Consider the following 14,115-nt stretch of genomic DNA (forward strand, 5'->3'; position numbering starts at 1 on the left):
TGGGGGACCTGGTTTTGGACCAGTGACACAATGAAATGCATCAAAGAGAATGTGAGGAAGTGTAGCTGTCTAAAGTGAAGTTATTTGGGCTGCTCGGAGACTGAGAACGTGGTGTTTACCAGGTGATTCTGGTCCCTTTTAAACACTGGAGGAAAAAGTTACCTAAGTCTGCTGTGTGTTAAAAGCAGAGTTGGAGGAGTCCCAGCTGAAAAGGTTTCAGTGCCTGGGGAAAGTCCAAAGGCACAACCCATGCATGCAAGGAGCTCTGGAGAAGCCAACTGGCACCTAGTGCTTCACACCTTGCAAAATGGATCTCGTGCTGGAAAAAGGATTAAGAAATTGCCTGGACACAGCCTTCAGCTCTGCTTGCTGGAGCCCTGGGCCGGCTTCGTGAGCTGGGCTGGGAGGGCAGGTGCTCCACGGGGGGAGTCTCTGCCTCTCTGAGGTGGGGCTGGTTGTGGGCTCCTCCTCAGGCAGAGCAGAGGAACCTTTCTGCTGCCTCACAGGAAAGGGTCAGGCGGGAGCAGTTAGAGCAGCCTGAGAGGGACAGCTGTGATTTGTGTGTTCGAATTTGATATTCTCCTCCTCCGTCACCTGTAACGTTCTGCTGAGGCACCTCCCCAAAGGATCTCCAGTGGATACCCCAGGATCTGACACGGGCTCCCTCTCTCCCCAGTGAGTACCTGGAAGCACATCAGGCTGAGCTGGATTATCTCTCTGGGAGGCACAAAGACACAAAAAGGAACTCTAGATTGGTAAGGTGGTTTCAATGTTAAATAAGTAAAAATCACAGGAGTTGGTGCCCTCTCCCACCTGGGACTCCCAGGGGCTGCCCAGTTAAAACACTGGGGTGGATCCTCAAAGCAGCACGGTCAGAAATGTCCCAAGCAAGGCAGCCCCAGGTGTGAGAATTTACCTTGAATTTTCAGTTTTCAATGCCCAGCAGTGCCCTTCAGATCGTGTTTCTTTGCTGGGCTGTATCTCCATTAGTGCTTGTAACTTTAATTTGGTGTAAATCAGGATGTTCCTAGTGAGCCTTGCAGTACCTGTGAAAGTCTCATTAGTGGTTCAAATGCAGCTGCTCTCCTCCTCAGCCTGTGCCATTTCTCTTTCAGGCTTTCTACTACGACCTGGACAAGGTAAGGCTGTTGGGATGGCATGTTGTAAATAGAGAAAAGGGGTGGTTTTCTGTCTGCTGTGTTACCTAATGTCTCATTTGGGAGATAATTTCTTACACCCCTTTCTCTCCCTGCCCTCCTGCAAAGCAAATCCGCTCTGTGGAGAGGTACATCAGGAAACTGGAGTTTCACATCAGCAAGGTAAGGGTTCACACGGGGTACCTGTGAGCTCCCACTGCTTTGTAAGGGATTTTTCCACGTGGGAAACACTCTGACTGTAGCTCATCTGAAGGGGAGGGTGCTGGGGACTTGCTGAAAGCTGTCGCCTCTCTTTACAGCAGGAGGGGATTTTTAGTTATTTATTTTCCTGAATGGCTCCATTCAGGCTGAATGTTGGGCACGACCCAACCTGAGTTTCCCTGTGCAGCCAGTTTGCATTTTGTGCCAGTTTATTCAGAAAATGCTGCTCGGGGAAGCCTGGCGTGCTCTGCCCCCTTCCCCAGGGCACTTCTGTGTCTGCTGCCTGCCAGAGCCTCTCCTCTGGCACTGCCAGCACTGCAGGGGGCTCAGCCTGGGCTCAGGGAACCGGTTTCCTGCTCTGCCATCTTTGTGAGCCAGGTGTTACTCTGCTCCTTGTCTTCCTCTCTGGAGCCAGCAGGGCTGGTTGTGCTCCTGGCAGAAGCGTGGGACACTGAGCAGCAGGCTGCAGAGGCAGGGGCTGCAGCATCCTGGGGTTGGTTGTTGGCTTTTCTGCCAGGAAACTCTGCTGCCGTTCCTTTCCAAAACTGCTGGAGCATCGGGTAACTCCAGTGCCTTCTTTCCATGTTCCAAAGGTGGAAGAGCTCTATGAAGCTTACTGCATCCAGTGCAGGCTGCGGGACGGGGCCACCAACATGAAACAGGCCTTCTCCCTGTCCCCTGCCACCAAAGCCTCCAGGGAGAGCCTGGTGGAGCTCTACAGGAACGTCCAGGAGTGCACAGAGGTAGGAGATCCTTCACACTCACAGCCAGGACCTGCCTGCTCCCCCACAGACCTGTCCTGGGAGCTGCTGCTGCCTTTTGTTAATGGTGTGGGTTAAAAACCTAACGAGTGTGGATAAAATACAGGCTCACGGTGTGAAAAACCCTTGGTGCTGGGGACTCTCAGGACTTCCATGGAAGTGTGGGATGAGGATTGAAGGAATAAGCTGTGCTGGTTTCACAAAACCAGTAATGGGAGGTGACTGACAGTGATGAGTCAAGGAGTTCCACTCTTCTGAGGAAGATCTGCTGTTGTACAGAATCCATTCACTTTGCTTTTATCTGCCTTTACTGGTGCAAATGTCTGTGTGTCCTTTGGGAAAATAAAAAGCAATGAAGTCCTTTAAGAGAATCTCCTGTGTGGGGAAGCAGCAGCTCTGCAGGGCTGCTGACTGCAGCCTTCCTTCCAGGACATGTGCTTCATCGAGGGGGCTCTGGAGGTGCACTTGGGAGAGTTCCACGTCAAGATGAAAGGTGGGTTCCTTTCTCCTTTCCCCATTCACTGGTTTGGGATTTCACTGGATCATTGGTTTGGGGTTTCTGGGGAGGGTTTGATCAGAGAGGCCTTGGGCAGCAGTCTGGTTGTGCTCCAGTGCCACAGGACAGACCTGCCGTGGTGTTTTATATTGGGTACAAAGCTGACGAGCTTTTTCTCAGCTCACACACTGACCTTCTGAGAGCGTGCTGGGCTGCTGGTGCAGCTCCTGCACAGAGCTGGGGGCAGGAGGGGGTGTCCCCAGAGGGTCACTTGGTTTATTGAGGTGTTGGGGGGCTCTGTAAAGCTCTACAAACACGGGGACTTTTCCTTCTCTTTCCAGGGCTGGTGGGCTTTGCTCGTCTCTGCCCGGGAGACCAGTACGAGGTGCAGTATCACCCTGATCTGTGTCCTGGCCTTCTTCCCTGCTGGGGAGGGCAGGGCAGGGCTGGAGGTGTGCAGGGAGGGCAGCAGGCAGGGCTGGAGGTGTGCAGGGAGAGCAGCAGGCAGGGCTGGAGGTGTGCAGGGAGGGCAGCAGGCAGGGCTGGAGGTGTGCAGGGAGAGAGGGCAGCAGGCAGGGCTGGAGGTGTGCAGGAGAGCAGCAGGCAGGGCTGGAGGTGTGCAGGGAGAGAGGGCAGCAGGCAGGGCTGGAGGTGTGCAGGGAGGGCAGCAGGCAGGGCTGGAGGTGTGCAGGGGGAGCAGCAGGCAGGGCTGGAGGTGTGCAGGGGGAGCAGCAGGCAGGGCTGGAGGTGTGCAGGGGGAGCAGCAGGCAGGGCTGGAGGTGTGCAGGGAGGGCAGCAGGCAGGGCTGGAGGTGTGCAGGGAGAGCAGCAGGCAGGGCTGGAGGTGTGCAGGAGAGCAGCAGGCAGGGCTGGAGGTGTGCAGGGAGAGCAGCAGGCAGGGCTGGAGGTGTGCAGGGAGGGCAGCAGGCAGGGCTGGAGGTGTGCAGGGAGGGCAGCAGGCAGGGCTGGAGGTGTGCAGGAGAGCAGCAGGCAGGGCTGGAGGTGTGCAGGGAGGAGAGCAGCAGGCAGGGCTGGAGGTGTGCAGGGAGGAGAGCAGCAGGCAGGGCTGGAGGTGTGCAGGGAGGAGAGCAGCAGGCAGGGCTGGAGGTGTACAGGAGAGCAGCAGGCAGGGCTGGAGGTGTGCAGGGAGGAGAGCAGCAGGCAGGGCTGGAGGTGTGCAGGGAGAGCAGCAGGCAGGGCTGGAGGTGTGCAGGGAGGAGAGCAGCAGGCAGGGCTGGAGGTGTGCAGGGGGAGCAGCAGGCAGGGCTGGAGGTGTGCAGGGAGAGCAGCAGGCAGGGCTGGAGGTGTGCAGGGAGAGAGGGCAGCAGGCAGGGCTGGAGGTGTGCAGGGGGAGCAGCAGGCAGGGCTGGAGGTGTGCAGGGAGGGCAGCAGGCAGGGCTGGAGGTGTGCAGGGAGGGCAGCAGGCAGGGCTGGAGGTGTGCAGGGAGGGCAGCAGGCAGGGCTGGAGGTGTGCAGGGGGAGCAGCAGGCAGGGCTGGAGGTGTGCAGGGGGAGCAGCAGGCTGGCTGAGCCCAGCCAGGCTCTGTTGTCAGCAGAGCAGAGCGTTGGCACACTCACTGTGCCCAGGGAGGCTGGGCAGGGGCAGAGGGGGCTGGATGTGATCTGGGTGCTGTGGGAGGGTTTGAATGGTGCCAGAGATTGCCCACCAAACCCAGCTGCCAGGGCCTGCATTCAGAGCTGCCCTGGAATCAAGCAGCAGGGCTGCCTGCTCCTGGCAGCTTGCCCTTGGCATGCTGTGAATGCAGCCAGTGTCTCCCTGTCCTCACCTTTCCCAGGGAGTTCCAGCAGTAATTCTGTGCCTCAGCAGCACCCCAGCTGCAGGGCAGTGTGCTCTGGGCTCTTCTCCAGTGCCTTTGGGTGCTTTTCAGGGGTTAAATCCTGCTCCCCATTCCTGTGTCCAGCTTTCTGCTCTACCCAGGGTCCGGTGGGCGAGGGGATGGCTTTGCTGCTGTGGCACTGGGACCTGTGGGCTGGAGGGGATGGTCTGGGACGTGCTGACCCTCTTTCCTCTCTGGTTTCCAGGTGTTTGTGCGACTGGGACGCCAGAAATGGAGGCTGAGAGGCAAAATTGAGACTGATGACAGCCAGACATGGGATGAGGAAGAGAAGATCTTTATACCCAATCTGCACGAGAAGTTTGAAATCAAGGTGTGGTGTACAATGGTTGGGTTGGAAGCAGTGGGTTAACAGGTCTTCTGCTACTTCCCTCTAAGGCTACCAAGGGCCTCTCAAAATTCTTGGGTAGTTTTCTTCTTCTAGCTATGTCAAAAATGGCAGTTAATCCGTGCTCTGCCTGGAGGAGGGCCGTCACCTCTGATTTCCTTTGCCACTGGCCCCTGTATGCTTCCACCTGCTTCCCCAGCTCTGGGATGTGTGGTGGTGTTCAGGGTTTTTTGTTTGTTTGTTTGTTTTTTAAAGAACTCCCAGATCAATACCTGGGAGTTTGTGGGACCCAGGCTGGATGCTGAGGCACAGGTGTGCGTGTGGGTATTGTTCCTGTCCCCCGTGTGGGCGTTGGGTACCTGCAGTGCTGCTCTCCACTGCAGGAGAGGAATTCCCGTGTGGAAAGGCCAGCTGTGGTGCTGGCAGGTGGGGCCAGCTTTGGGCAGCTCTGCCTGGCACCGCTCACGGGCTGGCCCTGCAAGGAGCTGGGGCTGTGCTGGGCTCTGTCCTGCTGGGGAGCTGTGCCAGGCAGCCTTTGGGCTCTGGCAGGCTGAGAAAGCAGCAGCTGGGTCACCCAGGGGGCTCCCTCTGGCTCCTTGCCTCTGGCAGTGGGTTTAGGAGGGGTTTTTCACTTTCAGTGCACAACGAGGGCCAGGTGAGAAGCTGATTCAGATCCCTGTTTTGCCATAATTGTCGTAACAGCTCACTCTGTGTGACAGTGGCAGTTTTACTCTTTGTCAGTGATGAAAGTCACTGGCAAATGTCCTCCTCACCTCCTGCTCCTTGCACTCGGTGCTCCCTGGTTAAAAGAGCAGGTTTGAGAGCAGCAAAAGCTGTGTCAGCATGGTCAGCATGTCCCCAGCTCCTGAGCCCCTCCCCTGTGCCAGTGTCCCTTGTGGGGACTCACAGCTTTGGTGGCACAGAGCTGCCAGACTGGGGTTGCTGTGGCCCGCAGCAGATGTGACCTGGGCTGTTCTCCCTGTGCAGGTGATGTAGGGCTGGCTGCTGGGCTGCAACTGGCTGTGTTTGTGTCCCTGCAGGTGACAGAGCTGCGAGGCCTGGCCACTGTCCTGGTGGGGGTGGTGACGTGTGACAGCCTCAGCTTCTTCAGCACCAAGCCCCAGGCCATCGTGGTGGACATCACCGAGCTGGGCACCATCAAGCTGCGCCTGGAGGTCCTCTGGAAGTGAGTACAGCCTCAGAAAGTGGGAACGGGTGTGTCCCTGGGCTGCACCCAACAGTGGGGTTCCCTTGGTGTCCGAGAGCAGGGTGCAGAGCAGCCCCCTGCCCCTCACAGCCAGCCCTGGGCAGCACCTGCTGCTGGCGGGGGACACAAGCTGTTCCTGAGACCTTCCAGCTCTTCCTTTGTGTCACCTCAGCCGTGGCCTGACCCAGCCCTCTGCTCCTCACAAGGAGCATCCCATCTGCCTCCAGGCAGTGGATGTGTGTCCACAGAGCACAGAAAATGTCTCAAAGCTGATGAAGTGAAACTGAGAGCAGCCATTTCTGGGCACGATGAAAAAAATACACAGCTGAAGGTTTAGGACAGTCATTGTTAGCGAGATCTGCTCTGTCAAAAAGCTGAAGGTTTAGGACAGTCATTGTTAGTGAGATCTGCTCTGTCAAAAAGCAGCTTTCCCAAGGCTTGGCACCTTTGCGTGTGCCCTGTGGGTAGTTATGGGTACAAGGCTGTTTGTGCACTCAGGGAAGCTGCTCACTGATGTACTTTTACATAGCTGAGCGTTGTCACAGTGCCTGTGACTAGTTAAATTGTTTTATATTTTACATCTGTCGTTTGATGATTGTAGTGGACTGGTGCTGTTATTAAAAGTAAATCCCCACTGTTGTGGACGGTGCACTGGCACTCGTTCCTCCCTCCAGGCTCCCCAGCACAGGGTTCTGAGGTGGCTCTGCTGTTTCTGCCTTGTGGCACCGTTGTCTCACACAGAGACCCAGCTGCAACAGATCAAGGCTTTTAACCCGTGTGCATTTGCCCTTGCCCGGGGTCCCAGCAGCCCCTCAGAGGTGCCAGGGGCACTGTGCCCTGGTCCCTGGGCTCTCCCAGCCCTGCCCAGCCCAGAGCCCCCTGAGCACCCCTGGGTGCCAGGAGCTCCCTGAAGGGCCCCGTGGCTGTGCAGGCTGTCAGCAGGAGCATCAGGAACAGCTCTGGTTCCGTGGCTGGGGAAGGAAAGGCCTTTCTGATCCAGTGCCATTCTCTGGGTGTCCCTTGTGCTGTGGCTCCTGACGCTTGTACCTGCAGCTGGGCTGGAAGTGTGTCCCAGCCACAGCCCCTGAAAATCATTGCCAAGCCTAAATTGCTTGAAGTCCATAAGAAATAAACTCGCCTTGGCAGAGTTCTGCCTGCCCCTGTTTATGATGCTTTTTCCTCCCGAGATGTGGCAGTGGCCACGGTATGTGGAGTTTACAGTCTGGAAGGAATCCCTTCTGCTGTCTCCCTGTGACCCCCAGCAGTGGCACTGGCAGGCAGAGCCCTTCATTCACTCTCTGGAGCTGCTCCCTTGCTGTCCTCGCTGGCAGCAGCTCCAGAATCAGTCACCAGGCTGTTCTTACAGAGGAGCCCCATGAGGAGAGCCCCCTCCTTTCCCAGCTCAGCTCCTCCTCACCTGAACCTCTCAGCACAGTGCCCTGGGGCAGAGAGCTCCCATCCCAGTGGCACTCCCTGCCTGCAGCCTCCGGCTCAGAGAGCAGCTCTGGGCTGGCAGGAGCAGTCCCTGGGATTCAGGATAGCCTCCCACAGCCCTGGAGGAGCAGCTCTGGGCTGGCAGGAGCAGTCCCTGGGATTCAGGACAGCCTCCCACAGCCCTGGAGGAGCAGCTCTGGGCTGGGAGAGGCTGCTGGTGGCTCATTGTCCTCGGGGGTGAATCCCCCTGGAATCTCCTGAGAGCCCCAGCTCTGTGTGTCTGCTGTGGTGAAGTTTGTGGGGTGTGCTGGGGTCCCTCCTCTGTGCAGAGCCTGACAGCCTGTTTGCTGGGGCTGTTTACAGAAGAGAGGAGCTGCGTGGTGATAACTCAGGGTGTTTCTGTTTTCAGAGATAGAGCACTCATACTAACAGCTGCTTTTCCCTCTGATTTAAGAATAACTAAACAAATCCATCTGATTTACCCGAAGTTCCCTGAGAGGCAATTTTTCAGTCTAGACCTGCTTTGTGAGCAGTCCAAATGTAGATCTCTCTTCTGCCTCTAAATGTACATTTTCTTTAAATAGGCCTCTGGTCTTCTGGGCTCAAACAAAAGTGCCTTCACTCCTTTATAGATTGTGCCATGAGGAGTGTGAATGAGCTCGGGCCGTCGCAGGACGGCTTTGTTGGCCAGTTTGGCAAAAGGCTTTGGGTTTTTTTGCCAACCTAAACAGCAGTCTGAGTTGTGTGTCTCACATGCAGGATAAAGAGAGCTGTATTCCCCTTTCAGAGCTCTGGTGGTGCCCTGTGCTGGGAGCCAGGGGCACCGTCCAAGCACGGCCACTCTGCTTTGAGCCCGCCAGGGCTCCCGGAGCAAGGGGACAGAACCTGAAGGGAGGGCGAAAAAGGAAGGTGTGGCTTGGATTTTGGGATGCATGCCTGCTGCCAGTGTGGCTCTTACAGCTGCAGACTGGCTGGAGAGGCAGTTCCTCCTGCAGGACCCTCTGGCAGTGACCCTTGGTGCATCCCTGCTCTCGGCTGAGCTGAGCCGAGCTGGGGAGCCTGGAGAGTGGTTCTTGTTGGGCTGGGCAGGGTGGGGGAGCCCCACCAGCCACCTCCCTGCTGGATTCCAGGGGCGTTTTCCCCAGGGCTTAATGGGGGAAAGAAAAACCTCATTATTAACAGTGAGCCCAGCCCGCTTGACTAGAAATGGCTTTTTTGGGGATGTTCATGTAAGGCTGGTTCACAGGCTGAGCTGTGGCATTCAGACAGGGAATTCTATCCACACTTCTGCTCTGGGGGCATTGAATCCACGGCGTGGCTGGACAGGAGGGGAGTGACTGGGGCACAGAGCAGGGACAGCAATGATCAGACTTGTGGGTCACTTTAGATTTTTTTTTAGTAGAGTTTTTCAGTCGTGAAAAGCTGTTGCTGGATAATCCTGTGCAGGCATGTGGATGTTGGCTGGGAAATGTGGACAGGAAATGTGGAGCCACTATTTCTCTCAGTTCAGCCACAGCCACCCCCCACCCCCCTTAAAGTACTTGCTCCACAATTTAAGGTTAAACAACGACATTCCTGCAGAGTTTTTACCTATGCAGAGGTTTTATGTCAATGGTTTCAGGAAGTGACTAAACAAACTGAGGAAAAGCCAGTGACAGTTAAAGACAATAGTCTGCTTGCACAGTCTGCTGCGTGGCAGCTCCCAGCCACGGGCTGCCTCAGCTGGGGAAAGCCTGCTCCCTCTGCCCTGCCTGCTGCTCTGTCCCTGGAGCATCCCTGCTGGGCTGCGCTGTGTCACAGGGCTGCCAGAGCTGGGTCCGTGGAGCTGTCCCAGTGTGAGGCTTTGTTTGCTGGGGCAGTGTGGAGGGAGTGATGGGCTGTGCCCAGGGAGCTCAGGGATGACAGAAGCTCCAGAGCAGAGTCCATGCCTGCTGCCCCCTCTGCTCTGCTCTCAGTCACTCCTGCAGGACCAGGAGCTGCTGCTTTTAGGAATTGTCAGAGGGGCAAAGCAGATTTTGTTTGTTCTGGTTCCTCTCCTAGAAGTGTCATTTTGCATTACTGCATCGCAGTATTGAAAGCTGAAAATGAAAAATCTGAGGAATGGATCCCTGTGACTTTTGTTAAGAATGCCATGGGTAGGAGTAATTTGCTTCCATTAGCAAACACAGCAGGCTTTGGCTGAAAGGCTCTTGCTGTCAGAAACCCGATTTATTTCTGCCCGTGAGCCAGTGCAGATGGCTGTTCCCTGCTCCCAGGAACTGATGGAGCCCAGCTGGGTGCCACTGCCTGGCTCAGCCAGTTAACCCACCCTGGGGAGCCCCAGGCATTCTGTGAGCTCAGGGGAGCAGAGTGCTGCCCTGCAGGATGCTCTGCAGGACTGTCCCCAAGGAGCCAGAGGGGGCTGGGACTCTGCTTTTCACCTTTTGCCAGAGAGCAGAAGTTCATTTCCCTGCAGGTGATGAGTCCTCGTTGTCACTTGCATCTCCTGCAAGGTTCAGCTGCATTCAGCTGATTTTATCCTGCTCTTTGGTTGTTGTACTCAGTCCCTGAGGCTGCAGATTTGTTGCAAACCCTTCACTGCTTTCAAAGTGCCAGTACTCAAGTGGGAAGACAGGCTTCCTTTTGGTGCCCCAACGCACCTCAGTAGGCAACAAAAAGTAACACATATAAAAACCAAACTTGCTTCACTGAACTTGAAATGTGTTTTCTGCCTCCTTTTTAGCTGAGCTGCATCCCAGGGTTTCATTCGTGCAGGTTTCCTTAGGCTGCTTTGCAAAGGGGTTGAGGAACCAGTGGCTGAGGTGGAGTAGGTGATCAGGAAGTCCTTGGAGCAGCCCTTGACAAACGCTGCAGACCACAGGCACATTCCTCTGGGGCTGCAGCTGGCTCATCCTGCCTGCACGAGCCGCAGACCCTGCCAAGCAGCGCTGCACAGCCTTCCTCTGCCAGCCCAGGGAATTGCTTGTTAGTAGCTGGAGGATAATGAGGGCTTCTCTTGGTTTTTCCAGGTGGTGTGTGCTCTGCAGGAGGGAAGCTGGCAGTTCTCCTTTGTTGTGTGTATTTCCTTCCTCTGTGGTTTTGTGGCTGTCACTGCCCAGCCCTGGTGTCGGGAGGGCAGAGCTCTCCTGCCCTTGGGCCCGCTGGGCTCCTCTTCCAAAGCCTCTGGCACAGGTTTCTGTCCAAAGGGTGTTGAGAAATCAGTGTACAAACCGCAGCCTTTTTGCCTGTGTCCTTCTCTGCTGGAGCAATCCGAGATTCTGGCTAGAGGAGCAGTTTCTGTTTCGTTTTATTCTGTGTGCTGCTGACTAAACGTTCAAATCCTACCGGCACCTCTGCGCTTGCTCCCGCTGACACTTGGGCCTCTGTGTTCTGCTGCAGCCCCTTTGACACAGAGACCCTGTTCCTGTCGCCTGGAAGCACTGCCAAGTTTTCTGTGGGGAGCAGGAAGAGCTCCTTGTACAACTGGACCCCCCCAAACACCCCCAGCTTCAGAGAGAGGTATTACCTGGTGAGTACCTGGGGGAGGGCAGAAGGCAAAGCACAGCCCTGGGGCTTGGCTTTCGGGCTGGATCAGGCTGTCCAGGAGCACACAGAGATGTGAAAACGGCACTCTGGCACCTGCGCAGTTCATTTTGGGGCTTTGTTAAATTGTTCTTTTAACCCCTACTATTTGGAGTTCTGTTTTAGATTTTGTAAAACATTTTTAAAGGCCCTCAGCAAGACTCTGCTGGGCAGCTGGGGCGGCAGGGGTGGGGGTGTCTGCTGCAGTGGTCTGTGCTGGGGAAGCAGGGTCCCCTCTCCCAGGTGGGACCCCGGGCTCTGCAGCGTCTCCGGGCTCACCCGGGATCCCTTGGCAGTCTGTTTTGCAGCAGAGGCAGAGCCCGGGGGATGGAGGGGAGGAAGTCCGGCCTCCCAGCATCCTGAGCTACCTGGCTGCCTGTGATTTCGATGTCCCTGCGAGGAACAAGCCCCAGAACCCCGCGGAGACGAGCGAGGGAGACTCGTTCAGCTCCGAGGATCAGAAAGGGGCAGAATCCAGAAGCACAACCCCGGCCCTGGACCACGGGGCGCTGCCGCCGGTGATTATTCAAGAGACCGGAGCAGAAGAGCCGCAGCATCGCCTCCCGGACCACAGCACTCTGGACATCCTGAAGAAGACCCCGTGTGGGGATGGGTTCCCAAGGAGCCCCCCCGGTTTTCCCCCCCGGCACAAGGGCAGGAGAGACCCCTCGGGCCCGGCCCGGAGCCGCCGCCTGGCAGAGCAGGAAAACCTCAGCCAGGAGAGCTGGAACGCCGCGAGCGACCTGCGGGCGGACGGGCGCGGGCAGTGCATGGACAGGACCCTGCAGGAGCTGCTGGCTTTGCTGCAGTCGCGGGAGGAGGGCCGAGCGCCGCTGCGGAGGCTGCAGGGCCAGCTTTCGGCGCTGCGGGACAGGCTCAAGGTGGGCCGGTGATGCTCTGGGAGCCCCGCCGGGCTCGGGGCGCTCCGCGGCGCTGCCGCGGCCCCAGCGGGGAGTTTTGGCCGCCAGAGGTCGGGCGGGACCGGGCGGCGGCCCCGGGGCTGCGGAGCCGGCACCGAGCGGCGGCGGGGAACCGGCGGGGCAAAGGAGGGACCGGGGCGGGGGAACCGGGACGGACCGGTGGGGCAAAGGCAGCCCCGCTGGGGAGGCACCGGCGGAGCAAAAGCAGCCCCGGTGGCAGCTCCGGGCTGAGCAGAGCCCGGTGTCGGGTGCCCGGTGTCGGGTGCCCGGTGTCGGGTGCCCGGTGTCGGTGCCCGGGCTGGCTCCGAGCCTTTGGGTGTGTTCGGGCTCGCGGTGATGCCGCAGCTGAACCAAGGCCAGTCGCTGCCGCTGCTCCTGCCCCTGCAGGAAAGCTCCTGGAGAGGAGCAGCAGCGGCTGGGCTGCAGGGAGGGAGAGGGGATCCAGGCTGCAGCCAGAGCTGGTGATAGCACCACTGCCCCGGCCTCCTGCTGCAGTGAAACCCCTGGAGAAACAGCCCTGAAAACCCAAACCGAGCCCCCCCGAGCAGCCCTTCCAAGGGGGATAAAGGCGCTGGCTCCATGAGGTTCGGTACTGTGTGAAACCCTGGGTGCTGTGCTGGGGTGTAACAGCCCCCCGGGCTGCTGCTCTGAGCTCAGAAACAGGCAATGAGTGAAAACTCTGTTAGTCACAGAGGGTGCAGAGAACATCAGCTCTCACCAGCCTTGGCAGGCGTGGAGATAAAGGATAAAGAATTCACAGAGATTAAAATATTGAAGCATGTTTTGAATTTAACCAGGAACATTATTTTGGGGTCAGAGAGCTGCAGCAAGAGCAGACTTCCCTGATGTGTTAAGAATGAAATCAGAAAAGCAAAGTGATTTATTATCAGGAATGATTTCAAAACCAGCAAAGAACATCTGCAAAAAGGCTGGCCAACTAAAATAACAGTATTTCTGCTTCCATTTCATCCGCAGCTGAAGACACTTCACAAACATTCCTCTATGGAGAGTCTGATGGTGGAGACAGTGCTGGAGAGTTTTGATTTCCTGAACAATGACTGCAGTGCTGACGAGCTCTCCTTGTTCGGGAGCGTAAGGACAGGCAGCGTCAGGTACGTGCTGCTGCACCTCGTGGGACAGCAAAGGGTCCCACACCAGCCTCGCTGGGCTGGAAACAGCTGTGGTGTCAAATCCAGCACAGAAGTGCCTGCCCATGGTTTTGCAGAGGGATAGAAATAATATAAATAGAAATAATATAAATAGAAATAATATAAATAGAAATAATATAAATAGAAATAATATAAATAGAAATAATATAAATAGAAATAATATAAATAAAAATAAAATAGAGGGTTATGAATTGAAATAGTTGAAGAAAATGCTGGTTTCTGGTCAGTGCCGCCTGGTTTCTTTCACAGCTCCTGTTGAGACCCCATTTCAATTCTGTTTAGTGATGAGACTTGTGACTCTCTTTTCCCCTCATCTCCCAGCACGTACAACGACAACGCGCTCCAGTCCCCGAGCTGTGACACGAGACCAGAAGCCCGGGATGTAACTACTGGGGATGAGAACCTGGACGTGCTGCTGCTAACACACCTGAGGCTGTGCAAAGGCCTCCTGCAGGTACAGAGCAGCCTGGGGTCTCCAGGGCACTGCCTGCCACTGCTGATTCCGGTTACAGGAGAATTTGATGGTTTGTTTGTTTGAGAGCAGGAGAGACTCAGAATGGAATTGGGTGCATTCATGCAGTGAACACGTGTGTCCACACAGAACGTGCCGTGCAAACCTCTGCTGCCTCTTGTCAGCCTCTGGGTTCTGCTGAAGCTCTGAGCAGTGGCTCTGTGCCCAAAGCAGGCTGCAAACACACAGGCTTGGCTTGGGCCGTGTTTAGTGAATGAAGCTCTGCTACAACAGGGAGCAGGTGTCTGGGCAGGGGCCTTCTGAGAGCAGCTGGGGGTTTCTCACTTGTCTTACCAGTTGTGTTCTGAGAAATAAATCCTCGTTTATCCGGAGCTTGATCCTGCCCTTGTTTCAGCTCCTGAGTTATGTCTGTTGCCTTTCAGAAACTGAGGACACCAAACGTAGCCCAGGTGGTCCAGGAGAGCATTCTGGAAGAAGTGTCAGAGCAGACGCGAGTCCTGGGGGATGTCCTGGATCTGTCTGTGGAGAAAAGTGAGTGCCTGCCTTACCCCAAGG

At 56.4% G+C, this 14,115-nt stretch overlaps 1 protein-coding gene across 9 annotated transcripts in view; it reads left to right on the forward strand.

The window, feature by feature from the left end:
- RIPOR3 (RIPOR family member 3) overlaps window positions 1–14,115 on the forward strand; it is a 43,858-nt gene that overhangs the window by 24,620 nt on the left and 5,123 nt on the right. For 8 of the 9 annotated variants that reach the window (XM_038158755.1, XM_038158756.1, XM_038158750.1 and 5 more), the window contains 13 exons: window positions 677–755; window positions 1,116–1,139; window positions 1,266–1,319; window positions 1,952–2,101; window positions 2,549–2,612; window positions 2,957–3,000; window positions 4,657–4,782; window positions 5,838–5,983; window positions 10,817–10,946; window positions 11,296–11,880; window positions 12,895–13,031; window positions 13,410–13,542; window positions 13,983–14,091. In XM_038158755.1, coding sequence (XP_038014683.1) covers window positions 677–755; window positions 1,116–1,139; window positions 1,266–1,319; window positions 1,952–2,101; window positions 2,549–2,612; window positions 2,957–3,000; window positions 4,657–4,782; window positions 5,838–5,983; window positions 10,817–10,946; window positions 11,296–11,880; window positions 12,895–13,031; window positions 13,410–13,542; window positions 13,983–14,091 — 1,781 coding nt within the window. Of the gene's footprint in view, window positions 1–676; window positions 756–1,115; window positions 1,140–1,265; window positions 1,320–1,951; window positions 2,102–2,469; window positions 2,613–2,956; window positions 3,001–4,656; window positions 4,783–5,837; window positions 5,984–10,816; window positions 10,947–11,295; window positions 11,881–12,894; window positions 13,032–13,409; window positions 13,543–13,982; window positions 14,092–14,115 lie in introns of those variants that run through there. The other variant, XM_038158759.1, reaches the window with a different exon arrangement.

Source organism: Motacilla alba, chromosome 20, assembly GCF_015832195.1.
Source record: "Motacilla alba alba isolate MOTALB_02 chromosome 20, Motacilla_alba_V1.0_pri, whole genome shotgun sequence".
Taxonomy (NCBI): Eukaryota; Metazoa; Chordata; class Aves; order Passeriformes; family Motacillidae; genus Motacilla; species Motacilla alba.